This window comes from Sapajus apella, unplaced genomic scaffold (assembly GCF_009761245.1).
Source record: "Sapajus apella isolate SASKATOON/1434 unplaced genomic scaffold, GSC_monkey_1.0 scaffold28, whole genome shotgun sequence".
Lineage (NCBI taxonomy): Eukaryota > Metazoa > Chordata > Mammalia > Primates > Cebidae > Sapajus > Sapajus apella.
In genome coordinates, this window is record NW_022436968.1 from 24,151,589 (window position 1) to 24,176,737 (window position 25,149).

The window sequence follows — 25,149 nt, forward strand, 5'->3', positions numbered from 1 at the left end:
CAAAAAAAAAAAAAAAAAAAAAAAAAAGATGAAAGCACCTGAAACTTGTAAGGGAGTGTGTCGGTTTGACTAATGATATCCCCAAATTCATGTCCATTCAGAACCTCAGAATGTAGCCTTAGTTGGAAACAGGGTTTTTGCAGATGTAGTTTATTAAAAATGAGGTCATACTGGATTAAGGTGGGTCCTGAAGCCAATGACTGGGTCCTTATAAACAGGCCATATGAAAATACAGAGAGACTCAGGGAGAATGCATATGGCAATAGACACTGAGAGTGGAGGGATGGTCTACAAATCAAGGAAGGCCAAGGATTGCCAGGAACCAAGAGAAGACAGGAGAGAGACTCGGAACAGACCCTCTCAGAACCTCCAGTAGACACCAGTGTTGCTGACTCCTTGATGGACTTCCAGCCTCCAGAACTGTGACAGGAGAAGTTTCTGTTCTTTTAAGCTACAGAGTTTGTGGTAATTTGCTATGGCAGCCCTAGGAATCTAATGTTGGGGCTGGGGAGTGGCATGGCAGATGTTAAGGTTTAAAATCAGAAGAAAGAGAAGGAAAAACTCAAGCTGAAAGGTATGTACTTTCAGCTTGATTTGGCTGGGAGGTACAGGAAAAACCTGGGTGGGAAGAGGAGGTAAGAAAAGCTCCATTATTTTTATTTAACAAACATGATCATACATATGGATTACTATGTTCTATGCATTGTTCTCAGCCCTTCACAAACATTAACTCATTTAATCCTCATAGTAACCCTAACAGGGAGCGACTATTTTATTCCCATTTTATACCTGAGGAAATTGAGACGAGGGAAGGTTAAATGACTTGCCCGAAGTCACACAGCTGGAGAGGGGCAGAGCCAGGATTCAAACCCAAGCACGAAATTTTGTTCCAAGGTCTGAACTCCTAAATATTACAGGGTGCAGGTCACTTATTTAAACATTTAAAAATCATAATCCCTGTTTCCTTTTGTTCCCCTTTATAAATGGAAGTTAAAAATCAGATCTTTGTACATTCTTTCATGTGCTTGGGCCTCTAATGGTGCCACAGATTTGCCGCTGTGGAAAAAGGCTCTGGCCTGGCCTGGCCTGGCATTTACTGACCCACCCAGAAGACAGATCAGGCACTGTTTCAGCAGAGACACTGTCCTGGTAGATTTCCTGGTTGGTGATCTAGGCTGGGTAGACGTTCCTGCCCTCATAATGGGCCTGGCAAAGGGCACCTACTGTATCTGGCAGAGAAGGCGCATGCAGATGAGGCACAAAAGCCCAGGCTTCCCCTCCCAACTGCTGCTGGCAGACTTCACAAGGAGCCAGTGTGGTTTCTGGCTTGGACTGACAGCTGGTCATCAGCCATCTTATCAGAATATAAAGGATAAAGAGGCCAACTTGTGGGAGGTCTGACAGGCAAATGCCACCAAAAGCAGCACCAAGAAAGTTGGATTCTTAAAGAATAGAATCTCATTGACACTTTTTTTTCCCTACAGCCTTATAAAAAATCCTGGCCTCCATCTCTACCACACGAAACAAGTCTAGTAATTTCAGGTCTCTGAAAGCATTTTCCACTTTGATTATCCAGTACTTAATTCCAGTCATTATCCCAGTTAAACTTTGACTGAGTTCAAAGAAAATCTTGCCTGGTAACTGTTTTTCCCAACTTGGAAGCCAAGGAGGGAAGTTTTCCATTATCCTGGAAATCAGTTTCTTGCTTGTCCTGGAACAGCATTGTCTGGGGAATTCCCCTTCCCTCTGATCATCTAGGGACCGTCAATCCGCTCTCGTCTGACTCTCACCAGCTTCAGGTTGGATTTCTTTCTTAAAATTTACGTCCTGCCTGCTTCCGGTGGCTTCAAAGACTGTTTGCTTCTTGTGGCTGTGTTAAGTGGCCCAGTTTTGTACTCCTCTCAAACCTGGGCCAGTGGGGGGGTCAGTTTGATTCCATATAAGACTGTTCCTTCTTGATGGGAAAAAAAATTTTGTGGGTACCCCAAAAGAACCTAGCAGAATGTTCTGCACAGACAGGATGTTGAGAGAATGTTTGGAAGGAAGGACAGCAAATAAGGATTAGGAAGTCTGGATTATAGGAGATTTCCTAGCTTCCATCTATAAAATGAAGCAAGATCCTAGCCTACTTCTCAGGGTTACTATAATAATTATGGGAAGCAAGGTGAGTGAAAGTACTTTGAACAGACTATAAATTGCTTTGCAAAGTATAAAATAACTCTATCTGTCAGCTCATCAAGAAGAAAACGACTCCCACCTCTAGGATCATTCTGGCTCCTACAGTTCTGGTTTCCGGTGAAGCAAAGTTATTTACTTTCTTATATATTTTACTTAAAAGGAAAATGCTCTAAATATTTGTAGCATTATAATCACCAAGAACTGGAAACAATCCAAATGTCCTTCAGCTGGTAAATGAATAAAATTGTGGCACATCCATACACTGAAATTCTGCTCAGCAATGAAAATAAATGAACTACTGATAAACACAGCATTCAGATGAATCTCAGAAGCATTATACTAAGTGAAAAAAGCCAGACTAAAAAGTTTCAAATCGTGTGACTCCATGTACAGAGTCAAGACTATAGGACAGAAAACCCATTAGTGGTCATCAGGGCTGAGGGTGAGTGGGGGTGGACGTCAGGAAGGGCATAAGGAAACTTTTTGGAAATGTTCTTTTTCTTGATTGTGGAGAGGATCCAGTTTTATCAAACTGAATTTTACTGCATGTAAATTACACTTAATAAATTTGACTTTTAAGAAGTTACTAGAATTTTAAAAAATAAGGTCTCCTTTTCTTCAAACTCGATCTATTCCTAGAAAGCAAGATCCAATCTGCTTCTAATCCATCAGGGAGAAACAGTCTGATGGGGAGAGCCCTGCTGTTGATGAGGGACTTTTCACAACCATTTGCATCATTGACCATAGCTGGTTTTGACACTAAGCACTTGGCTCAAAGTCTATGAAATTAGCAGGCTCTAGTTACTTGTACATCTCAACCGTCACAACTTTATTGATGAGAATGGCTACCAGCTGTCACCCTTGCCTCTGCCTCTGCATTCGGTGATTCAGACTTCATGGCCACAGCAAATCAAACCATGATCCTGCTATGGCTCATCGTGTTGAGGTTTGAACTCCTGGCCAAACGGCTGTCGCTCAGCTGTTATTATGCCAATCACCCGTCACTGCAGGTTAAACATGATAGGTACACCAAGATCTTCCAACTCTTCAGACATCTGAAAGGCAACTTGCTTTCCACACCAGAAGGCAACAAATCTGGGAGATGTTTAGCTCCTAGATTTTAGAATTTCTGGCTTTACAGAAGCAGGGGGACAAGGGAACTTACTATCTTTCAGAATGAGCTGAAGAAGAGCTTCAAACTAGTGAGGAGGAAAAATGGTGTCAGGAGCACATCACCTAAGTCTTAATAATTTTGACGTTCCTGAAAATTTATATATACAAATGCATCAAGCTCTCAGCATGAATGGAGCACAGCTCTTTGCAAAAACAAAAACAAAACCACTTGAAATCTCTCGCATGTTATTGCTGTATTCTAATTTTTCCCTGTCAAATAAACAAGACATAAGACTTGGAAAATTATCTTTTTTATGAAGATTTTACTGTAATCGAATTTGAGATTTGACAGGTCCTATTTTTCTCCAATACTGAAAGAAACTGTTTCATCTTTTTGAAGTTACAGCATTTTGGTTTTGTTTTGTTGAAATGGAGTCTCACTCTCACCCAGACTCGAGTGCAGTGGCGTGATCTTGACTCACTGCAACCTCCACATCCTGGGTTCAAGCAATCCTCCCCACTCAGCCTCCCAAGTAACTGGGATTACAGGCTGCATTACCATGTCCAGCTAATTTTTGTGTTTTTAGTAGAGATGGGTTTTCATCATGTTAGCCAGGCTGGTCTCGAACTCATGACCTCAAGTGAGCCAACCACCTCAGCCTCCCAAAGTGCTTGGATTACATGCATGAGCCACTGTGCCTGGCCTGAAGTTACAACGTTCTTATGTCCTCCATAGAAGAGTATTTCAGACTTTTTTTTTTTCCAGTGAAGTTCACATTTAGGAACAGAGTACAGAGAGGGAAGTAACATTCCGTTGGGTGAATATGTACCATGTGCCAGGTACTGTGCAGGACGCTCTGCATCTACTTCCTGCTAGCATCTTCACAGCAGTCCTGAGGATGAGGCCTTAATGAGTCCCATTTTACAGCTGAGGAAACTAAGGCTCAGAAGTTAAGTAATTTTCCCCAAACTACATGGCAAATGTTGGCATAGCCATCATTTAAAGTCCATTGTTTGACTCTAAACTCCACATGTTTGGACAGTATATTAGCTCTTTCCAAAGCTTTGACTAGTGCCTTGTGTCCAATGTGCCATATTCAAGATGGGAAGCAATGGCAGGGATGGCCTACTGGAAACAGCACTGAGCGAAGGGTCTGAAGAGGCTCTGACACCAGTGCTCATACTTGCAGAACACCTAAGGGGAGACACAACTGATTTAAACTCTCTGTGCTCCTGGTTCATCTGTTAAGGGGTAAAACAAAGCCTGCCTTTTTATTTGCCAGACTCTTTTGCAGAAAAATAGCATGATTATCCTTGCCACGGCCCAGTTAGTTTTCCCTTAAATGTTTCTTTACTATTATGTGGTTACAGTCTAAACAACTAATAAGAGTTATACAATGTGATAACATATTTTATGATTCTACATGAAAATTTTTAGAGACATAGAGTAAAAGCAACTCAAGTGTGTTATTGATCATAACGTTGTTTCATTCGGTGGTGAGGTGGTAAAGATACCTTTTCAGGCACCGCTTCTTTATGGTCAGAGTCTGGAGCTCTAAACAAGGCTCATAATGGAGAAAACTGATTCCAAATTGGAGGCTCTAACCACAGGCGTCCTCTGAAGTTTTAACATCAGGTCCTAGGGGTGCTACTGTTGCACAAAAGTTTCATCTGAAGCATACTTTTGTGCCATGCCAAACGATATTACATTAGGCACAAGTGGACCTCAAGCTCACGATGACTGCAGCTTCCTCTCTGTGCCGTCAGGTAAACAGTATTCTGCTCTCTGGTTTATTTAATCCTAGCATGGGCAATAATTTTATTCCATAGCAAAGGAGATTCCTGTGCATTCCAAGCTATGCCATGACAAGAATTCTACTGTTTGTGCCAAACAGAGGTTTGGCAGAGCTCATTTCTTGTCAGAAACCTCGAAGCCACAGGCCGTCTTCTGTCTGCAGTAAACCACTTGCTCTAAGCCCTGTCACAACAAAGCATGTTTTCCTAAAGTAAACCACAATGCTTGCCCCCTAAACATTTCCCCCTACAAGATATGTTAAGCCTGCAGCTTTCAGAAATCAGCGCTAGGCTGGGCGTGATAACTCACACCTGTAATCCCAGCAATTTAGGAGGCTGAGGCGTGCGGATCACGCCTTGAGGTCAGGAGTTCAAGACCAGCCTGGCCAACATGGTGAAACCCTGTCTCTACTAAAAAAAGAGATGGGTGTGGTGGCGCATGCCTGTAATCTCAGCTACTCGAGAGGCTGTGGCAGGAGAATCCCTTGAACCCCGGAGGCGGAGGTTGCAGTAAGCAGAAAATGCACCGTTGCACTCCAGCCTGGGTGACAGAGTGAGACTCCATCAAAAGAAAGAAAGAAAAGAAAAGAAAGAAAGAAAGAGAGAGAGAGAGAGAAAAGAAGGAAAGAAAGAAAGAAAAGAAAAAAAGAGAGAGAGAGAAAGAAAAGAAAAGAAAGAAAGAAAAAGAAAGAAAAGAAAGAAGAAAGAAAAAGAAAGAAAGAAGAAAGAAAAGAAGGAAGGAAGGAAGAAAGAAAGAAAGAAAGGAAGAAAGAGAGGAAGAAAGAAAGAAAGAAAGAGAAAGAAAGAAAGAAAGAAAGAAATCAGCCCCAGTTCTCACATGTGGGAGAGCTAGGGAAACCAGGATAGCACAGGAGTGAACTGAGCAGGACCCTTGCCTAGGACCACCGGCATCCTGTCTTGTGTTAAACAAAGGTTTAGAAGGCGGTGGTAGGGGATTAGTTTGCAATTCATAGTGCATCTCAAGCTCAGGTGCACCAGGTAAATTATTTCCCCCAGATGTTTCATTGCTATTTTGTGGACACAGAAAACACCAGGAAAAGAGAGGCAGCTGCCTCCTGCCCAAGTCCAAGAAGAGTTTGGATCTTGTCTTCTCTCACATCTGTACTTCCTCTGAGAAAGACTCTCACTTTAAGGAATTACGCTTTTGTGTGAAATGACCAGGGATCTTTCTAAGAAATAGAAATGAAATGAGGGAAGAAAAAGTGAAATAGAGGCAGAACTACAAATAGAGACACAGAAAAGAGTGACAGAGGGCAAGCTTGTTTTCCTCCCTTTTATTCAAAATGGGCCTTTTCTCTCAGTGGTGCATTTATGTACACTCCCCCTCTTGTCTGGCTGATCAACAATCTACTTACGGACAGCTTTATCAGGATGAAAAATACCTACTGCAGTCATTTTTACCTTCAACAACATGGGTCAATTCAATGCAAACCCTTGGCTGTGTTTTATAATAATTTTTACTCTGTATTGTTTTAGATTTCACAGAACTCTTTTCCAATGTGTTGGCAAAATACAGAGTACCTGATTTATGCAAACAGCATCCCTTTGAGGGAAAGCACATTTTAGACCCCTCTGTATTAGAGTTGGGAGAATTTGAAGCCCCAAATTAAATCTCATTGTTTACCACGGGAGCCCCACCATAAAGTAGGTACTTAGCAAACAGTAGTTAAGTAAGTGAATGAAAGAATGAAAGATCCCAGTTTATAGTTGTCCTGCACACAAAGGGATATATCTGGAAATTTAGTTCTAGGAAATTATAACCACCTACACATTGCCAACCCACCAACAAAATGCTAAAGGAAACAGCTTTTTTTTTTTTTTTTTTTTTTGAGACAGAATCTCACTCTGTTGCCCACGCTGGAGTGCAGTGGCCCGATCTTGGCTCACTGCAACCTCTGCCCCCCAGGTTCAAGTGATTCTCCTGCCTCAGCCTCCCAAGTAGCTGGGACTACAGGTGCATGCCACCACGCCCAGCTAATTTTTACATTTTTAGTAGAGACAGGGTTTCACTATATTGGCCAGGCTGGTCTTGAACTCCTAGCCTTGTGATCTGCCCGCCTTGGCCTCCCAAAGTGCTGAGATTACAAACGTGAACCACTGCACCCAGCCAGGAAACAGCCTTTTTTTTGTTTGTTTGTTTGTTTTGTTTTGTTTTGTTTTTTTGAGACGGAGTTTCACTCATGTTACCCAGGCTGGAGTGCAATGGCGCGATCTCGGCTCACCGCAACCTCCGCCTCCTGGGTTCAGGCAATTCTCCTGCCTCAGCCTCCTGAGTAGCTGGGATTACAGGCACGCACCACCATGCCCAGCTAATTTTTTGTATTTTTAGTAGAGACGGGGTTTCACCATGTTGACTAGAATGGTCTCGATCTCTTGACCTCGTGATCCACCCGCCTCGGCCTCCCAAAGTGCTGGGATTACAGGCTTGAGCCACCGCGCCCGGCCCGAAACAGCCTTTTAAACAGCCTTTTGAGAAGGCTAGAAAAAAGCCTTGCACTGAAAGAGTTTAAAAGTTCAGGCTGTTTTAAACACTAAAAACTTGGTTCTATTACAATGTAGGGTCAGGCAGTCTGGATACGATGTTTGCTTTCTCTTCTGGAGGCAGCATTTAAAGCAACTCTGCTCGGCACGTATCACATGATGTGCTCAGTGGTTTCCAGCTGCAGTGGCTTAAAATGCCTGTTCACAGGCTCAAGGAAGGCGCCCTGCCAGCCTCGTCAGAGTCCCTGCTGATGCTGGGAAAAGCACTCTCCCCAAAGAGCATCAGAGGAGAAAGGGCCATCACTGTTAGAGCTGTTGTTATCTTCTGATAACATCTGTGTTGTTGGCAGGGCCAAGCAGGGGAGTATGTAGGAAGCTGATCCAAGAACAGAGAGAAAGAGAAAATAACAATTTCCACAGCACCGAGGCAATTAGATGAAAATGTGCTGTAAACTAGAGGCTCTTTGGACTCCTCTGTGTGTCTAGGGAGAAGCAGTGAGGTAGGTGCTGGAAGGCCACTCCTCCTGGGAGACATCTCTAGCCCCCCGGGCTCCACTGTCCCCTAGTCAAAGACATTTCCCCTTTGAGAGAGGGAGGCCCAAAACCTTGCTCTCATCTAAAAAACAGACCCTGAATTAGAGGGGCAGCTGTAAAGCCAGTGCTTTAGAAAAAATAATGAATGAGACATTACATGTAGGTTTTAAAAAAAATTCCTTGCAGTTTGTTTGTTTTGATAATTTTCACTGAGGAATATAAGCATTTTTTGGTTGAATAAATGTAGTTAGTTTCAATTTCTGAAACATAAGGTAATTAAAAAATAGATTAGTAATGGAATCAATGTCACTGTTAGTTTTTACTTAGAATATACCATTTATTTGAACACTAATATGTACATTTTTTTTCGGATTTTAACAAGTATGTATTTTGATTCTTTGACATTTAAAGGAATGTGTTTTCCTGTGGCAAGAACCCATTGTCAGAATTAACCAATACTAAAAACAATGAAACGTGCCACTTCTTACCAAGGTGACATTCAAAGTTGTTTCCTGCCTTGCTCAGCCCCTCCAGAAAAGAAACTGACTGACAGTACCTTTGCTGGGGCTCCTATACTCTCTCCCCTCTCCTCTCTGCATCTCATAAAGGCCCTTTCTTGACTGTGCAGTGGTATACACATAGGAAATGTATCCTTGTGTACCCAGGGTAGTTTTTTCCTTTTGTTTTCTCTTCCAGCATTTGATCACTGGCTGGTGAACTGTTTCGGCCCACAGAGATCTCTAGACCACCAGCTCATGTATTTGAAAGGCATCTGTTTATTTTGAAAATGCAAATGTGGCCTACCTCAAAGACTGCCAGGCAAGAAATGACCCACTGAGTGAGGGAAGAGGTTTCCAATCTGGAGCCTTGTCCCTCCCTTCATCACACCAAGACCAGTGGCTGTCAGCACCACTTAAACCCGCTCCTGGAATCAGAGTGAAGGGCCCACAATTAAAACGAGCAGGCCTGTCTCTCAATAATTAGCCAGGCAGATCATTTCTCACCCAGTTTAAAGTAATGATGAGGACATTTACAAAGGACTCTGAGCCTTTGAAATGGTGGCTCCTAGACTGAGGGCTGCCTGGAGGAGGGCCCCATAACAAGGACACAGAGTTCCTAATGGTGGCCGGTGGCCGCCCAGTCCTTACGAGGAGAAAGCCGGGGAAGGTTAATACCCTGACTTTGATCTCTGTCAAGGCATACCAGCAAGAATTAATTTACATTTCAGATGAAAAAGGTTGACAGCATGAAAAGGCATCTTGTTTCTGGTATGTGAATGTGCCGTAATAGATCGGGAATTCTGAAAGGAAGTTCTGAGGAAGCTAAAGGGATAAGCCGCCCGGCTGCTTTTATTGGGAAGGAGATGAAAGGAAAACAAATTTCAATATGTGCTGCTCTGTAGCAACATGTAGGCCAAATGCTTCCTAAATTTCAAGGGCTGCTCTTTTAAAAATATATATAACATATCTTAGCAACACCACTTAAGAAAATACAGTGGGTCAGAACCTGAAATAGAAATGTATTCCACAGAATCTAAATTGCAAATGAACTGATTTGTTAAGAAAATAATAAATTAGAGAATAACCTTAGAAAACAACCAGAAATGGTCGTGTTATGATAACATCCCTGAGCCGCTTCTTGCCGGCTCCCAAAGTGGTGAACCGCTGTGTCCGGGTCTCCTTCTACTCAGAAATGTCCTAGTGAGATGGAGAGAGGCTTGTAATGAGACTATGTTTGGGAAGATCACAACCCCAAACAGAAAAGTCCAAATGAGTTGCTTTGCTTTTTAGATAAATGCAACCATGCCTTCAAATCTAAAGATAAGGAAAATATTCCCAAGTAAAAGTAAACTGCCCATGAAATTGCAAACATTGCTACCCTATTCATGCACCTTTACCACCAACACAAAACCAGCTCATCAGTTCCTGTCCGTGGTGCTGGCCAAAGGGCAGATTCTGTCTGCTTTTGCTCTGGCTGCCATGCTATTTCTAAGAGGGCAGAGGTGGTGTTGGTGCCACCTTCATGCCCATCCAAGCCCCTGCAGACTCAGTTAATGGAAGTTCCCAATATCACTTGACAGGCAAGAATACTTTGGCGGCAAAGCTAAGAAATGGGAGGTGCTTGCAAAGCTTAAAAAAAAGGAGGCGCTCTTAAAGAACCGTGCTCTCTAAAGTCCCATGGGGTTCTTTCAAGGCAAAAAAGGGGCAGACACTCTTAAAGAAAAGTGTTTTTATAGTTCTGCTGAGCGACAGTATCCTTCCATGGCAGCTACCCCATAGGTGCCCCACTGAAAAGATAGAATCATTACTGTCCTAATATGATGAAGTGGACCCATTTCTGTTTTACAGCAGTGTTCACTGGGCCTTAACAGTGCAAAACAGGGAGCACTCTAGAGACGATTTTCACTCAGGGAAAATGGGATTTATGATTCCTACATACGGAACTCTGTGGAGCAACAATAAATAAGCTTAAGTAAGTTTAAACTTTAAAACACATGGAGAGTGGTGTGTGTGTGTGTGTGTGTGTGTGTGTGTGTGTGTGTGTGTGTGTGTTGGGAGGCAGGCAAGTAGGGAACAAATGATGCGCTTTGAGTTCTCTCTTAGCTGTAACAAGAATCGCATCCCTCTTCCTGAGGCTTTGAAGTTGTAGAGCTTAGAATTCCTAGGGGATGGTGTTAAAAGTTAACATTTGCATTTTAATAGCACCCTTTCCTCCCAACTATTTTAGATTTGAATGAAGACATCAGGCTTCTATAGTGGTCTAAGAGTTCTGAGAAGTTTACTTGGAGCCAGGTTCTGGGCAGGGACCTCTTTGAAAAGGTTGCAGCTGTTTTATTTAAGGGTTTACTTCAAGCTCAGCTGTATGTGAAACCCTAGCCCTCTCCCTGCTGCCGAGTCTATCTACTAGCCTGGCTATTTCTCTCATTCTGTCTCCAATTTCTTGTGGCTCCTGGAGCTCAGGGGTCTGTTTCTTCCAAAGCCTCGATTAGGAATACGCAGTCTCACATGAGGGAGGGAGCCCAGGCTGGCACCCACAGTAGACACTGCCATTTGCAGAACGGCAGAGTGACTGAAGAGCCAGAGAGGGGACGGATGAGTCAGCAACCAGAGTTCACACCTCTCAGGCTGCCAAGGGCAACATGAGTCATAAGAGCCCCATGTGCTCATGCCATGGGGCCCCGAGGACCATGGTAGCCACATACAGGCTTGGACTTTAGAAACTCAGTTTGCTGGGAAACCCCCTGAGTGATTCCTCTTCTGTGATGCTGAGAGACAGGTCTTGCATATAAGTAGAGAATTTCAAAACTGGAAGGCACATTCTGGACCTTTTTTTTTTATTTTTTTGAGACAGAGTTTTGCTCTTGTTGCCCAGGCTGGAGTACAATGGCATGATCTCGGCTCACTGCAATCTCCACTTCATGATTTCAAGTGATTCTCCTGCCTCAGCCTCCCGAGTAGCTGGAATTACAGGCATGTACCACCACACCTGGCTAATTTTGTATTTTTAGTAGAGACAGGGTTTCACTATGTTGGTCAGGCTGATCTCGAACTCCCGACCTCAGGTGATCCGCCCATCTCAGCCTCCCAAAGTGCTGGGATTACAGGCAGGAGCCACCCTGCCCGGCCTCCTTCTGGACCTTTTTAACCAATGGTCTCTTAACAGATGAGGGACACGTGACTCCAAGAGGGAAAGGGTATTGTTCAGTTGGCGACGTGCAATGCTGACTCTATCCAAACAGCCTGTGCTCAAACGCTGGCTCTGCCACTGATGAGCTGCATGAGGGTGGAGAAGCCCCTTCACTTCTCCATGCCTCGTTTCCTCCTCGCTAATGTCAGGTATACAAGAGAACCTAGTCAGACCATCCTTAGCCAAGTATGGCAGACAGCAAACGCTCACTGCTAGGATCATGGATATCACACGAGGAGGGTTGGAACAAGCACTGGGACTCCTGTCTCCCAGAATTCTGGACTCATTCCAGTGCTCCTGAATTATTAGCCTTTCAGCTTTTCTATGCTCATAAGAACTTGGTCACAGAATATTTTCAAGCGGACGCTGTGAAAATGACGTTTTAATTACCTGCTTGAATATGAACAGCAGACTCACTCCTTCTGTTGCTTATTTTCTTAAATTTCCTCCGAGCATCATATCCTCTCCAGGCTAAAAACATAAAACCATGTGCTAGGAATGACATTAATTTAAGAACGTGCCAGAGAATTGATATAGGCTGTTTTCCCCTCCAATCTATTGGCTAATCCTCCCTTCTGCTTTCTCACTGAACAAAATAAGCAGAGGTACATGAGCTATGGTAAGAAGAGAGGCCTCTCTGTTCCTGCAGCTTGGCTTTGAAGATGCTTCTGAGGGATTGCTTTTGTTCAGGCAGTGATTTCCAGAACACTCTGGGTTCCAGTGATAAGTCACATGGGACCCCTGCCCCAGGTGGGATGGTTTCCTGTCATTCTAATCCCTGGAGAAAGCCTTGTCTTCAAGACTTGGGGATACGAGGCAGGGCGAGGTTTTTGAGAGGGATGGTAGAAAGGAAGTAGAATAGCCTGAGCCTTTCAAAATCTGTTATTTGGGAGAAAAATATAAACATGAAAGCTGAAGAAGAGAAAGAGAGGAGTCAAGAGAAATAAGTAGCACGACACTGTCATTTGTTGTGGATGAACTCTGTGCGAAGAGGTGTGCTGAGGGAGAGGAAGGTGTGCAGTGGGAAGGGAAAAGGCAACGAAGAAAGTGGAGAAAAAGGAGAGAAAAAAGAGGAAGGGACTCTCGGGGCCAAGGTGGTGAGGCCCTTTAGATACAAAACTGGGGCATTAAGCCACCCACAAGGAGTGTAACCTCTCTCTTCGTTCCTCCCATCTCTTTCTGAGCATCACAAGACTCCAAGTTGCTGGGTGAACTCATGAAGTCCAAAATCGACTAAGGCACATTAGGATTCTGGGTTATGACAGCATAAGGGAAATCATCCACTTTGTTCAAGATCTGGTGCTTTCATAACCATTTGTCTGCTGCACAGGAACTTGAATGTTGTGTGTAACACTAAAGACACGTGTATGTAAACAAAGACGCACTGACTGGGCAGGGTACATGAAAGAGACTAGCAACTTGTCCCCCTGGTTTATAAGTTCCATCTGGACTAGAAAAACCTTCTGGAAATGGCATTAGTAACTCTGACACTGAAAACCCGGCCATGGACCTAAAGTGCATATTATCTTAGTCATTCTGGGAGATGCGGCACGTGTCTGTGTGACTGAGGCTTTATATCATTGGTCCATTTATACTGCCACTATCTATCTTGCCACTCATGCTGTAAAGCCTTGTTTGCTTACCACAAATCGGGGACCAAGGCAGTTGTTGGGGCTCAGATAATGATACCCCAAAATACGCTGCTTGGGACTTCAAACTTAGAGCACCTGGATAGCAGTAAATGCAGGGAAGAGCTTTCTCTGAACTCCGCCTATCTATCAAAAGGTTAGATCCTCCAGAAGATATTTAACTGTGTGAATTCCTTCCCCAGATATCTTGTCAACCAGGGGAAACTGATGCATACGGCAGGAAGGAAGGCTGGAATAAATACCACCCAGGGGTCAGATGAACTGTGTCCCAGGCTACTGTCTGTTCTTTAGGCCCATTCATTTCCCCCTAAAAATCTTTAATGTTCCCTTAAGATTATCTATATCCTCTACTTCCCTCTCCCCTATGAAGAGGGTATTTAAGCTTTAACCACCTGGCCTTTCTTTGAGTTTTATACTTTTTATGGCTTGCATGTTAATAAATTTGTATGTCTTTTCTCCTCTTAATCTGTCTTTATCAGTTTGTTTTATAAACTCAAATTATCAAACCTTTAGGACATGGAAAGAAAGTTTCTTTCACTCCTACACAGTCTTGTTCATGGCTGTGATTTCAGCACCTAGCACAGAACCTGTGTAGTAGGCACTGATACACATTTGCTAAAGCAAGCAAGCAAGCAAGGAAGGAAGGAAGGAAGGAAGGAAGGAAGGAGGAAAGGAGGGAAGGAGGGAGGGAGGGAGGGAGGGAGGGAAGGGGGAGGGAGGGAGGAGGGAGGGAGGAGGGAGAGGGAGGAAGGAGGGAGGGGGAAGGGAAGGGGGAGGGGAGGGGACGGGAGGGGAGGGGAGGGGAGGGGAGGGGAAGGAAACCACCTAGAAAAGCAACAGGTGAGTATTCCCCAGTACTGAATGACATGCCAATACTCAGGGCAGTATTTATGAGAACTGGACCATTTACCTGACTGGATGGCAATGGCTCCCTTCTCTCTCTTCTCTCTGACTCTTTTGTATCTCCTGGCTCCAAGCCACCCTTTGGTATATGCCTGTAGCACAACCACTCTGCCTATGACGTCTCGAAGTAGCAAATTTAATTGCTCAACATGGTAATATTTGAGAAAAACCTGAAACGAGACATTAGTTTTAACATTACATGTGGGTTCCTCAACAGAAATTCACTCTACAACAGCATATTCGAAATGAAAATATTAAAACGGTTATATAAATAAAGTTATAGTGATGTGACTTATGCTCACGTTCCTGACTTCTTGTGGGTAAACACAATTCCCCTTCTAAGACTGAGCCATTGATGGAGACAGATAATGAGGTCAACAGGGTTTTGGCAATTCCAGATGCTCTCCAGGCCTGTTTTGTGTCAGTCAGGAGTTCCACTTTCTCAGTTTGAGCTCTGCCTACTCTCTTTCTCCATAGCCTCCGATAAAGGTGCTAACCAAGAGGTCTGACCCAGCCAACAGTAGAAGTTCAGAGGGCGAGGTACATGGACGATCCACACTGATCTAATTTCTGCTGAGGAGGAGCAGTGCTGCCATCAGCACTTAGACAATCAGGGTGGACCATAAGAACCTGGGATCCTGGGCCAGGCGCAGTGGCTCATGCCTGTAATCCCAGTGCTTTGGGAAGCGGGTGGATCACCTGAAGTCAGGGGTTCAAGACCAGCCTGACCAACATGGAGAAACCCATGTCTACTAAAAATACAAAATTAGCTGGGCATGGTGGTACATGCCTGTAATCCCAGCTACTCGGGAGGATGAGACAGGAGAATCACTTGAACTCAGGAGGCAGAAGTTGCAATGAGCAGAGATCACACCATTGCACTCCAGCCTAGGCAACAAGAGCAAAACTCTGTCTTAAAAGAAAGCAAAACAAAACAAAACCTGGGATCCTATCGGAATGTGATGCTCTCCCAAATGAAAAACTATACACGCTAAGACTAATAATAAGGCTATGCAGCACATAACACGAGCCCAATTAAAAAAATGGACCAAACTCTACTAGAAACTCATCCCTGCCATTAACATGATTTGTGTATTTACCTGTGGCACTGGAATAAGCAGCACTGAGAAAAAGAACATTTTAAAATGAGCTCAAAGGTCTCATTCTAGAAATGCTAAATGGCTCTCAAATTACATACAGAACAGGAGGCAAACCTTCCTCCTCTAGTCCCTAAGGTCTCCAACACCTTGACTTAAGACCAGCAAAGATCAGTGTTAGGTTGGGGTCTTGTTTGCTAAGCTACTGTGACTTCCAGAGCCATTCATGCCCAAGAGACAAAGAAATCATACTCGACAATTTGAACAATAAAGAAAGAACTACCTTTGTTTTTCCCAGCACCCAGTGATCTAATCTGGACTTTTCCAAGATAGCCACACAGCTCTCTTTGCTAGCAAGAGGTGTTTGATGTGCTCTGAAGGCCAAGTAATAATACCTGCAAAATGAAAGAGTGAAGAGAAGCATTTTCAGTCATCATTTGAGTCAGCATAGTAGAATTACTCGGCACCACTGACACACCTTCTTTTTTAATAGTAAATATTTGTCGAGCACCAATAATAGCATAGTAGATAGCAAAAGATACAAAATTGATACTGATGAACTTGGCTCTTACAGACTTTCATATTTTCTGCAATGTATATTTATTTCCCTTTTAATGTTGCTTTGTAATTCGTATTCAGTGCATATTTGGTGTCTTACGCATGCAAAATCAAAATATCTAATACTTTGAGAAAGCTGAAATGTAGACAACTCTCCTAGTGAAAGTAATTTTAAATGTTAGTATTACTATTAGAAAAATAAATTCCACTCTATACATTTTGACTCTGCAAAGTCCCGTCTAAAGCAATTTGTAGATAGCAGAAGTGATCACAGCCTAACACTATTGATTCTGTTGAGCCATTCATCTTATTCAAGGTATATAGGAGGTGTGTTTTCTTGATACGATCATGAAAACCACATCTGTTTCCTAAAATTACTTCATTTTAGTGAACTTCTAAACTTTCAGAAGAAAGAGTGTCAAAGAAGAACATTGTAGGGAAGGAAAAACATCTTTTTTTTTTTTTTTTGAAACGGAATTTCACTCTTGTTGCCCAGGCCGGAGTGCAATGGCCCAACCTCGGCTCCCTGCAACCTCTGCCTCCTGGGTGCAAGCGATTCTCCTGCCTTGGCCTCCCAAGTAGCTGGGATTATAGGCATGCACCACTACAGCCACTAATTTTGTATTTTTAGTAGAAACGGGGTTTCATCATGTTGGTCAGTCTGGTCTTGAACCCTTGACCTGAAGTGATTCACCTGCCTTAGCCTCCCAAAATGCTGGGATTACAGGCGTGAGCCACCACGTCCAGCCAGGAAAAATATATTTTCTGCACCTATCCAAGTTCACAGCTGAGGCCCCTATAACGAAAGACAGATTAACAAGAGAAATGCATACAACTTCATTTAACATAAGTTTTAAGTGACACTGAAGGCTTCATGAGGAAATGAAAACCTGAACAGTTAGATTTGTGTATTTTTATGACAACTTTGATGAAGAAGTGAATAACTGTGGAGAAATAGAATTGAAAAAAGAGTTTATTACTGTAATGGTAATAAACTGAGGGAATTTAGCAAGGCCTGTTTATTCAGATTCTTCTCTGTGTCCCTAAGTCTTCAGAGATATTTCCTTTTCTCTGGGTATAGGCGAAAAAGAATGGGTCACATATGGGTCTTATGACCTGCTTCAGAGGAAGGTCAAAAAGTCCTTCCTAGATCGTATGACCTGCTTCAGGGGAGAAGGGCAAGAGAAGGTAAGAGTGACTTTCCTGTCTCTGTTCTTTTCTCAAATGACAAGGTGCCATGTTTTGGGGTAGTATATCCTGAACTCCATCATTACCAAAAGGGTTTTTTCCTCCCCTTTCCTTTCTTCTCCTTTATTCTTTTTGTTTTTTAAAAATATAACTTGTTAAGGTACCAGGCACAGTGGCTCATTCCTGTCATCCCAGTACTTCGAGATCCCAAAGTGGAAGGATCACTTAAGGCCAGGAGTTCAAGACCAGCCTGGGTAACATGGCAAAATCCTGTCTCTGCAAAAAAAAAAAAAATTAGCCAGCCATGGTGACATGTGACTGTAGTCCCAGCTACTTGGGGGCTGAGGCAGGAGGATGGCTTGAGGCTGGGAGTTTGGGGCTGCAGTGAGCCATGATCACACCACTGCACTCTAGTCTGAGTGACACAGGGAGACCTTGTCTAAAAAAAATAAATAAATAAATACACACACACACACACACACACACACACACACACACACAAAATATGTATAATATATGAATATATATAATATATAAACTTATACATATGATATATATTACACATAACTTTTTGAATATATTATCCTTTTAGAAAATCTCACCGCAGTTTTTCTTTAGAAAACTTGCAAGTTTTTCTCTGCTCTTTGCTGCCATCTATAAGTATGTTCAATCCCTTGGAAATTTCAAAATAAACTTCATTTCCTTGTCAAAGGATTTTCCTGCTATTTTGCAAAGGAGACTAATCTGCTATTTTGAAATTACTTTTAAATATAGAGTGGTTTTCACTTTTTAAAATAATCACCAAAATGTGAAATATATCCCTCCCCCTGCCAAATATATCCATATCCTTTTGTTTATGGAAGAATAAGAGTACCTGACCAGTACTTGAGTCACTCCACTTTATCTTCCTGCTACAAGATTATTTTACAAGTTACGATATAATGCTGAATTTGCTGGAAACATTTGCATTCAGAAATTCTGGGACTGTTTCTAAGGCTCTGAGTTTCTGTTTTCACCTTTGGGAAGGAGGGACAGTGCTCTCTGAACCTGAACAGTGGCCAAGACCAGATGATGCTAGATCATTTGGCAGAACCCAGGAACCTGCTCACAGCAGGTATCTTCCCGAGCTAAGTGGGAGGAGGGACAGCCGGGAGTCAAGCTTAGACCTTTCTCTGGACAGTTCATGACACCAGCACAGATTCTTCAGCCCCAGGTTCTCCAGGACTATAGTTTTGGTTATCGTTTCTCTGACTTGGCTCTGGCCACAACAAAAAGATTGTGTCCTGGAGCCCATGGGGATGGTGGCAATAGCTGGCAAATCTATTAGGGTGAGAAAAGTCCATGGTAAAATCAGGATTTCCTATAGATTTAGGACCAGCTATTTACAACATGGGCTCCACTGGCTTTAAGTAGCCCAGGCTTGCTTAGGGTGAATGCTCAATGTTATTGGTGATGAAGTATTTAAAGAATCTAATGAATGACTGGCACCTTGAAAGATATAAAAGGAATGCAGGATCTGTTCCAGTTCACAAATCAAAGATTTATACTTATTTTTCAGACATCTGTGGGTGTTTCTTAGCAACTGTTAATTTATAAAGAGGCAGACTGTATCCTGAACATTAACACTAGAACTTAACTTGATTTTTAGTCCATCAACCAAAATATCTTATTACAAAAATAATATTCATATCTGGCTTAGTTCAGAAAGAGATGGGTAATAGCACTGTATGTAAAGAGGTAGTTTTCAAAATATAATGAAGAAACATATAAGTGACATATCTATAGTAATCAAGTCAGAAAAGCTAACCTGTTTCCTTCATGGAATAATTTTGGATTCTAGCAGGTACCATGGTGATAAATCACTTTGACTGGGCTCCTGTGTACTTCAGTGTAAAGGCTAATCTGAAAGGAACCAAGCCAAGAGGTCCACCAGGAAGGGAGAGTTTTCTAGGGAGATGCATTTTATCCCTTTCCTGAAGCAGCATGATGAGTTAAACAAGCAAAAGATATGCAACGGCAAAATAATAAATTTAAAAGTCTGTCTGGAGAATCTGCATATTTGAGGGCATTGTAAAAACCAGACTTTCCCGAGCTGCCTTTTATAAGTAGAATCTATCTTACATATTAGAGTCTGAGCACTGAGTTAAAAGTCAGAAGATCTCTGTCTCTAACTTTCTCTCACTCACCTCTCTGCACCTAACTTTCCACAAGTGGGAATAGGAGCCAGATAAATGGTTCTTAACCCTTTTCTTGGGTAGGGAGAGAGACATGGGGCTCAAGGCTTTATGAAAGTCTGGTGAAAGCTATACATATTCTATCTTAGCAAATGCTCTTAACACAACATATCACATACAATGTCAAGGAATCCACATAACTTCTTTTTTTTTTTTTTTGAGACACAGTTTCATTTTGTTGCCCAGGCTGGAGTGCAGTGGTGTGATCTGGGCTCACTGCAACTTCTGCCTCCTGGGTTCAAGCAATTCTTGTGCCTCAGCTTCCTGAGTAGCTGGGATTACAGGCATGCACCACCACACCTGGCTTTTATATTTTTAGTAGAGACAGGGTTTTACCGTGTTGACCAGGCTGGTCTTGAACTCCTGACCTCAAGTGATCTGCCTACTTCGGTCTCCCAAAGTGCTGGGATTACAGGTGTGAGCCACTGCACCTGGCCCCACATAACTTCTGATGGCCCTCAAGGACCAAAGAGCACTTTCTGCTGCAGAACTCTATGGAAGACATACATTTCCCAAGGTTTCATTTTATTGAAACATATAAGCTATCAAAATAGTATATATCCAGTTGGAAAATATCTCTATTCAAAAAATGCCATTTAATTTTCTGTCTAAAATGTTTTGTTGCATGGAATGCAGACTGTTCAAGGAAGAGTTTTTAAACATAACAGGCAAAGCAGTTTGGCAAAGCAGTTTGGGAAGCAACAGGTAACCAGACATACATCCTCCTGCATTTAAATTATGGAATCGTAAACTGGAAGGATCTGTAAGATTCCACGGTATGTCTGTTTTATATTGCTGCATAACTAATTACTTCAAAATTTAATGCCTTAAAAACAGTATTTATCACCACACAGTTTCTGAAGGTCACGAATTCAGGAGCAGCTTATCATTTCCAGCCAAAGGTCTCTCATGAGATTACAGTCAAGATGTCAGCCATGCCTGCAGTCATCTGAAAACCTGACTGGCACTGGAGGATCCATTTCCAAGATGACTCACTCACATCGCTGTTGGTGGAAAGACTCCGTTCCTCTCTGGTGGTTGGCAGGAGGCCTCAGCTCCTTGCCACATGGTCCTCTCCAGAGGACTGAGTAGCTTCATTATACAGAAGATGGCTTCCCTCAGAACAACGGGTCTTGGGGTCGGGGTGGGGGGCAGAGAGGGAGAGAAAGGGAAGAATTTGCAATGTCTTTTGTGACCTAGGCTTAGAAGTGACACATTCTCATTTCTTCTCTATTCTTCTACTCCTTAGAAGTAAGTCACTACGTCCAGATCACATTCAATGAGAGAGGAATGAAGTTCCACCTTGAAGGGAGGAATACTAAATAATTTGTAGACATATTTTAAAGCCGTCACAACAGATCTCTCAAGCTCATCAAGTCTTCTGTCTAGTAATGATAACAAAAACCACTCTTAATGATATAAAATGACTTATCCAAGATGACAAATTAAGTGACAGAGACTAAAATTATTATCCAACTCTTGACTTCCAGGTCATCCATATTTTTAAAGAACTGATATGGCTACAGCTAATGAAGTTTAACTTTTGATACAAGGGGAAAAAATAAGAAAGAGTAAAGTTAAATGGTACTTCTTACCAGAAAAGACAAGACTGATAAATTTGTCTACACAAGAATGAAATTTTTCCACCTGAAAAAAAACTGGAGATTTGGCAAGAATTGATCTCTTTTAGCTTTTTAGCTTCTGTTTGTTTAGAAAGAATAGGTTTTCCATGTTACACTTTATTATGCTCTTTACAGAGAGGCCCCAACAAAATGCTATTGTTTGGAATGTAGGTACATCCCTCATCAAATCAATGGTGGTTAACTTCTTGGCCTGTTTAACTTGAAGAATATTACTTTTGAGGCAGAAGCTTTCATTTCCCTTCATTCTCCTTTCTTATGTTCTTCGGTGCAAACAAATTAGAGTCTTTGTTAAGACAGAGTAGAGAAACAGAGACTCTGTGAAATGCACCACAGTTGTCATGAGACGTGATCCATGTCAGCGAAAACAAGGTTTGTGGTCTTTGCTCTGGCTTCGCTCAGAAGAATATGAAGGTTGGAAGTCTAAGAAATTGTAATGACCAAGCATTGCTTTTCCCGGATAGAATCAGAAACAAAAGGTGGCTCTGTGGCACAATGGATAGCGCATTGGACTTCTAGAGGCTGAAGAATCAGAAACAAAGTCTATCAGGTCTCCAAGAACTTCCAGGCTTTCCCCCAGAGGAAGCAGGACCTTAAAGAGAAGACAGAGAGGTAGGAAAGACGGAGGGCACTACGGAGAAGGAGTAAAGAGGGAAGGTGGCCCTGGACGCTAAGCCAGATGAGCTCTGTATTTACTGAAAGACAACTTAATTATAGAGGAAAAGAAGTGTTTAGAAATTTTTGGAATCTTTCTGTGTTCCTCATCAGTTGTCAGTTAGATTATTTCTTAGGTTATTTTCATTCATGTAAAGAACTAGACCTGACCTCTTCCAACACAATGTGGGCAAAACTGAACTGAACTGAACTGATCAGACTTCAGACTCTACTACCACATGTTGACAGCTACCATCTAGGCAGCTAGAATTTATAGGACAAAAAACTGGGAGAGAGCTAAAGAGAAAGAGAACTCTGGAGATCTGTGGAGAATATTCTTAAGCATTCAGCAGAGTACTAACTGGCACATGCATAGGAGAAAACTATCCAAGGCTGGAAAGAACCATCTGAGAGGATTAGATGGAACAGTGCCTGGTGCTTAAAAAGGGCTGGCAACACCAGCTGCTTATGCCAGCCCAACCAGTTAACCTCGTAATTCATAGGACAATAGGTACTCAGAAGGATCTTATTTCATAGTGAGAAAATATTAGTCATTAAAACAGCTCTGGTTCTGCCTAACAATTTTTTTTTTTTTTTTTTTTTTGGAGACAGTCTCATCTCTGTCGCCCAGGCTGAAGTGCAATGGTGTGATCCAGCTCACTGCAGCCTCTGCCTCCCAGGTTCAAGTGATATTCCTGCCTCAGCTTCCTGAGTAGCTGGGATTACAGGCATGCACCACCACACCTGGCTAATATTTGTATGTTTAGTAGAGACAGGGTTTTGCCACGTTTGCCAGGCTGGTCTTGAACTCCTGACCTCAAGTGATTTGCCACTTCGGCCTCCCAAAGTGCTGACATGTACACATGACACATTTACCGTGATATACCATATTCTGGGTCATAAAACAGAACTTAATAAATTAAAAAATATTCAAGTCACACAAAGTATGTTCTCCGGCCACAGTGGGATTAAATTAGACATCAACAACAGAAAGATATCTGGAAAATTCCCAAATATTTATGAACAGACTTCTGAATTACCCAGAGGCCAAAAAAAAAAAAAATCAAAAAGGAAATTGGAAAGTACTTTTAATTAAGTAAAAATGAAAATACAATGTATCAAAATTTGTGGGATACTGCTAAAGCGGTATTTAGAAACGTATAACGTTAAACACTTATCAGAAAAGAAGAATGATCTCAAATACATGACCTCACCTCCACCATAAGAAATTAGAAAAAGAAGGGCAAATTAAACCCAAATTAAGCAGAATGAAGGAAATAATAAAGATTGAAGTAGAAGTCAATGAAATAAAAAATAGGAAAGCAATGGATGAAACCAAAAGCTGGCTTTCTGAGAGAGTTAATAAAATTAGTAAACCTCTAGACATACAAATCAGAAAAAAAGAAAGGAAAAGAAAGCACAAATTACCAATATCAGGTATGCAATTGGTGATATCCTGTAGTTTCTGCAAATATTAAAAGAATAATCAGGGAAATATTATGAATGACTTAATGCCATACCAATAAGCTAAATAGAAAAAGCATATGATCCTAATAAATGAAAAAAAGCATTTGACAAAATCCAACGTCTAATTCTTATTAAAAATAAAAAAATTAAAACTCTCAACAACCTCAAACTAGGAGGCAACTTTCTGAATCTTGATTTTTAAAGATATCTATGAAAAATAGCTAACACCGTATTTCATGGTGAAAAGCTGAGTGCTATCCTCCTAAGATTAGGAACAAATCAAGGTGTCCACTCTCATCACTTCTCAACAATGTACCAAACATCCTAGTCAACACAATAAGACAAAAAATAATAATAATAAACTAACAAAGAATGTAAAGGACCTCTTCAAGGAGAACTACAAACCACTGCTCAATGAAATAAGAGAGGACACAAACAGATGGAGAAACAGTCCATGCTCATGGTTAGGAAGAATCAGTATCACAAAAATGGCCATACTGCCCGAAGTTATTTATAGATTCAACACTACCCCCATCAAGCTACCAATGACTTTCTTCACAGAACTAGAAAAAACCACCTTAAACTTCATATGGAACCAAAAGAGAGCCCACATAGCCAAGTCAATTCTAAGCAAAAAGAACAAAGCTGGAAGCATCACACTACCTGATTTCAAACTATACTACAAGGCTACAGTAATCAGAACAGCACGGTAATGGTACCAAAACAGAGATACAGACCAATGGAACAGAACAGAGGCCTAGGAGGCAACGCCACATATCTACAACCATCTGATCTTTGACAAACCTGACAAAAACAAGAATGGGGAAGGGATTCCCTGTTTAATAAATGGTGTTGGGAAAACTGGCTAGCCATGTGCAGAAAGCAGAAACTGGACCCCTTCCTGACACCTTACACTAAAATTAACTCCAGATGGATTAAAGACTTAAACATAAGACCTAACACCATAAAAACCCTAGAAGAAAATCTAGGCAAAACCATTCAGGACCTAGGCATAGGCAAGGACTTCATGACTAAAACACCAAAAGCATTGACAACAAAAGCCAAAATAGACAAATGGGATCTAATTAAACTCCAGAGCTTCTGCACAGCAAAAGAAACAATCATTAGAGTGAACTGGCAACCAACAGAATGGGAAAAAATGTTTGCAGTCTACCCGTATGACAAAGGGCATTAGCCAGAATCTACAAAGAACTAAAACAGATTTACAAGGAAAAAACAAACAAGCCCATTCAAAAGTGGGCAAAGGATATGAACAGACACTTTACAAAAGAAGACATACATGAGGCCAACAAACATATAAAAAAATGCTCATCATCACTGGTCATTAGAGAAATGCAAATCAAAGCTACATTGAGATACCATCTTATATCAGTTAGAATGGTGATCATTAAAAATATCTGGAGACAACAGATGCTGGAGAGGATGTGGAGAAATAGGAACACTTTGGTGGGAGTGTAAATTAGTTCAGCCATTGTGGAAAACAGTGTGGCGATTCCTTAAGGACGTAGAAATAGAAATTCCATTTGACCCAGCAATCCCATTACAGGGTATATATCCAAAGGATTATAAATCATTCTATTATAAAGACACATGCACATGAATGTTCACTGCAGCACTGTTTACAATAGCAAAGACTTGGAACCAACCCAAATGTCCATCGATGATAGACTGGACAGGGATACTGTGGCACATATACACCATGGAATACTATGGAGCCATAAAAAACGATAAGTTCATGTCCTTTGTAGGGACATGAACCTGGAAACCATCATTCTCAGCAGACTGACACAAGAACAGAAAATCAAACACCACATGTTCTCACTCATAGGTGGGTGTTGAACAATGACAACACATGGACACAGGGAGGGGAGCATCACACACTCGGGTCTGTGGGGGGGAACTAGGGGAGGGACAGCAGGGGGTGGGGAGT

The 25,149-nt window shown here is 42.0% G+C and overlaps 1 protein-coding gene across 2 annotated transcripts in view; it reads right to left on the reverse strand.

The window, feature by feature from the left end:
* Window positions 1–25,149, reverse strand: part of MYO3B (myosin IIIB) — a 499,023-nt gene that overhangs the window by 132,832 nt on the left and 341,042 nt on the right. Inside the window, exons 26-28 of one of the 2 annotated variants that reach the window (XM_032293013.1) lie at window positions 15,741–15,852; window positions 14,368–14,530; window positions 12,199–12,279 (exon numbers count right to left, since the gene is read on the reverse strand). In XM_032293013.1, coding sequence (XP_032148904.1) covers window positions 12,199–12,279; window positions 14,368–14,530; window positions 15,741–15,852 — 356 coding nt within the window. The remainder of the gene's footprint in view (window positions 1–12,198; window positions 12,280–14,367; window positions 14,531–15,740; window positions 15,853–25,149) is intronic. The other variant, XM_032293014.1, reaches the window with a different exon arrangement.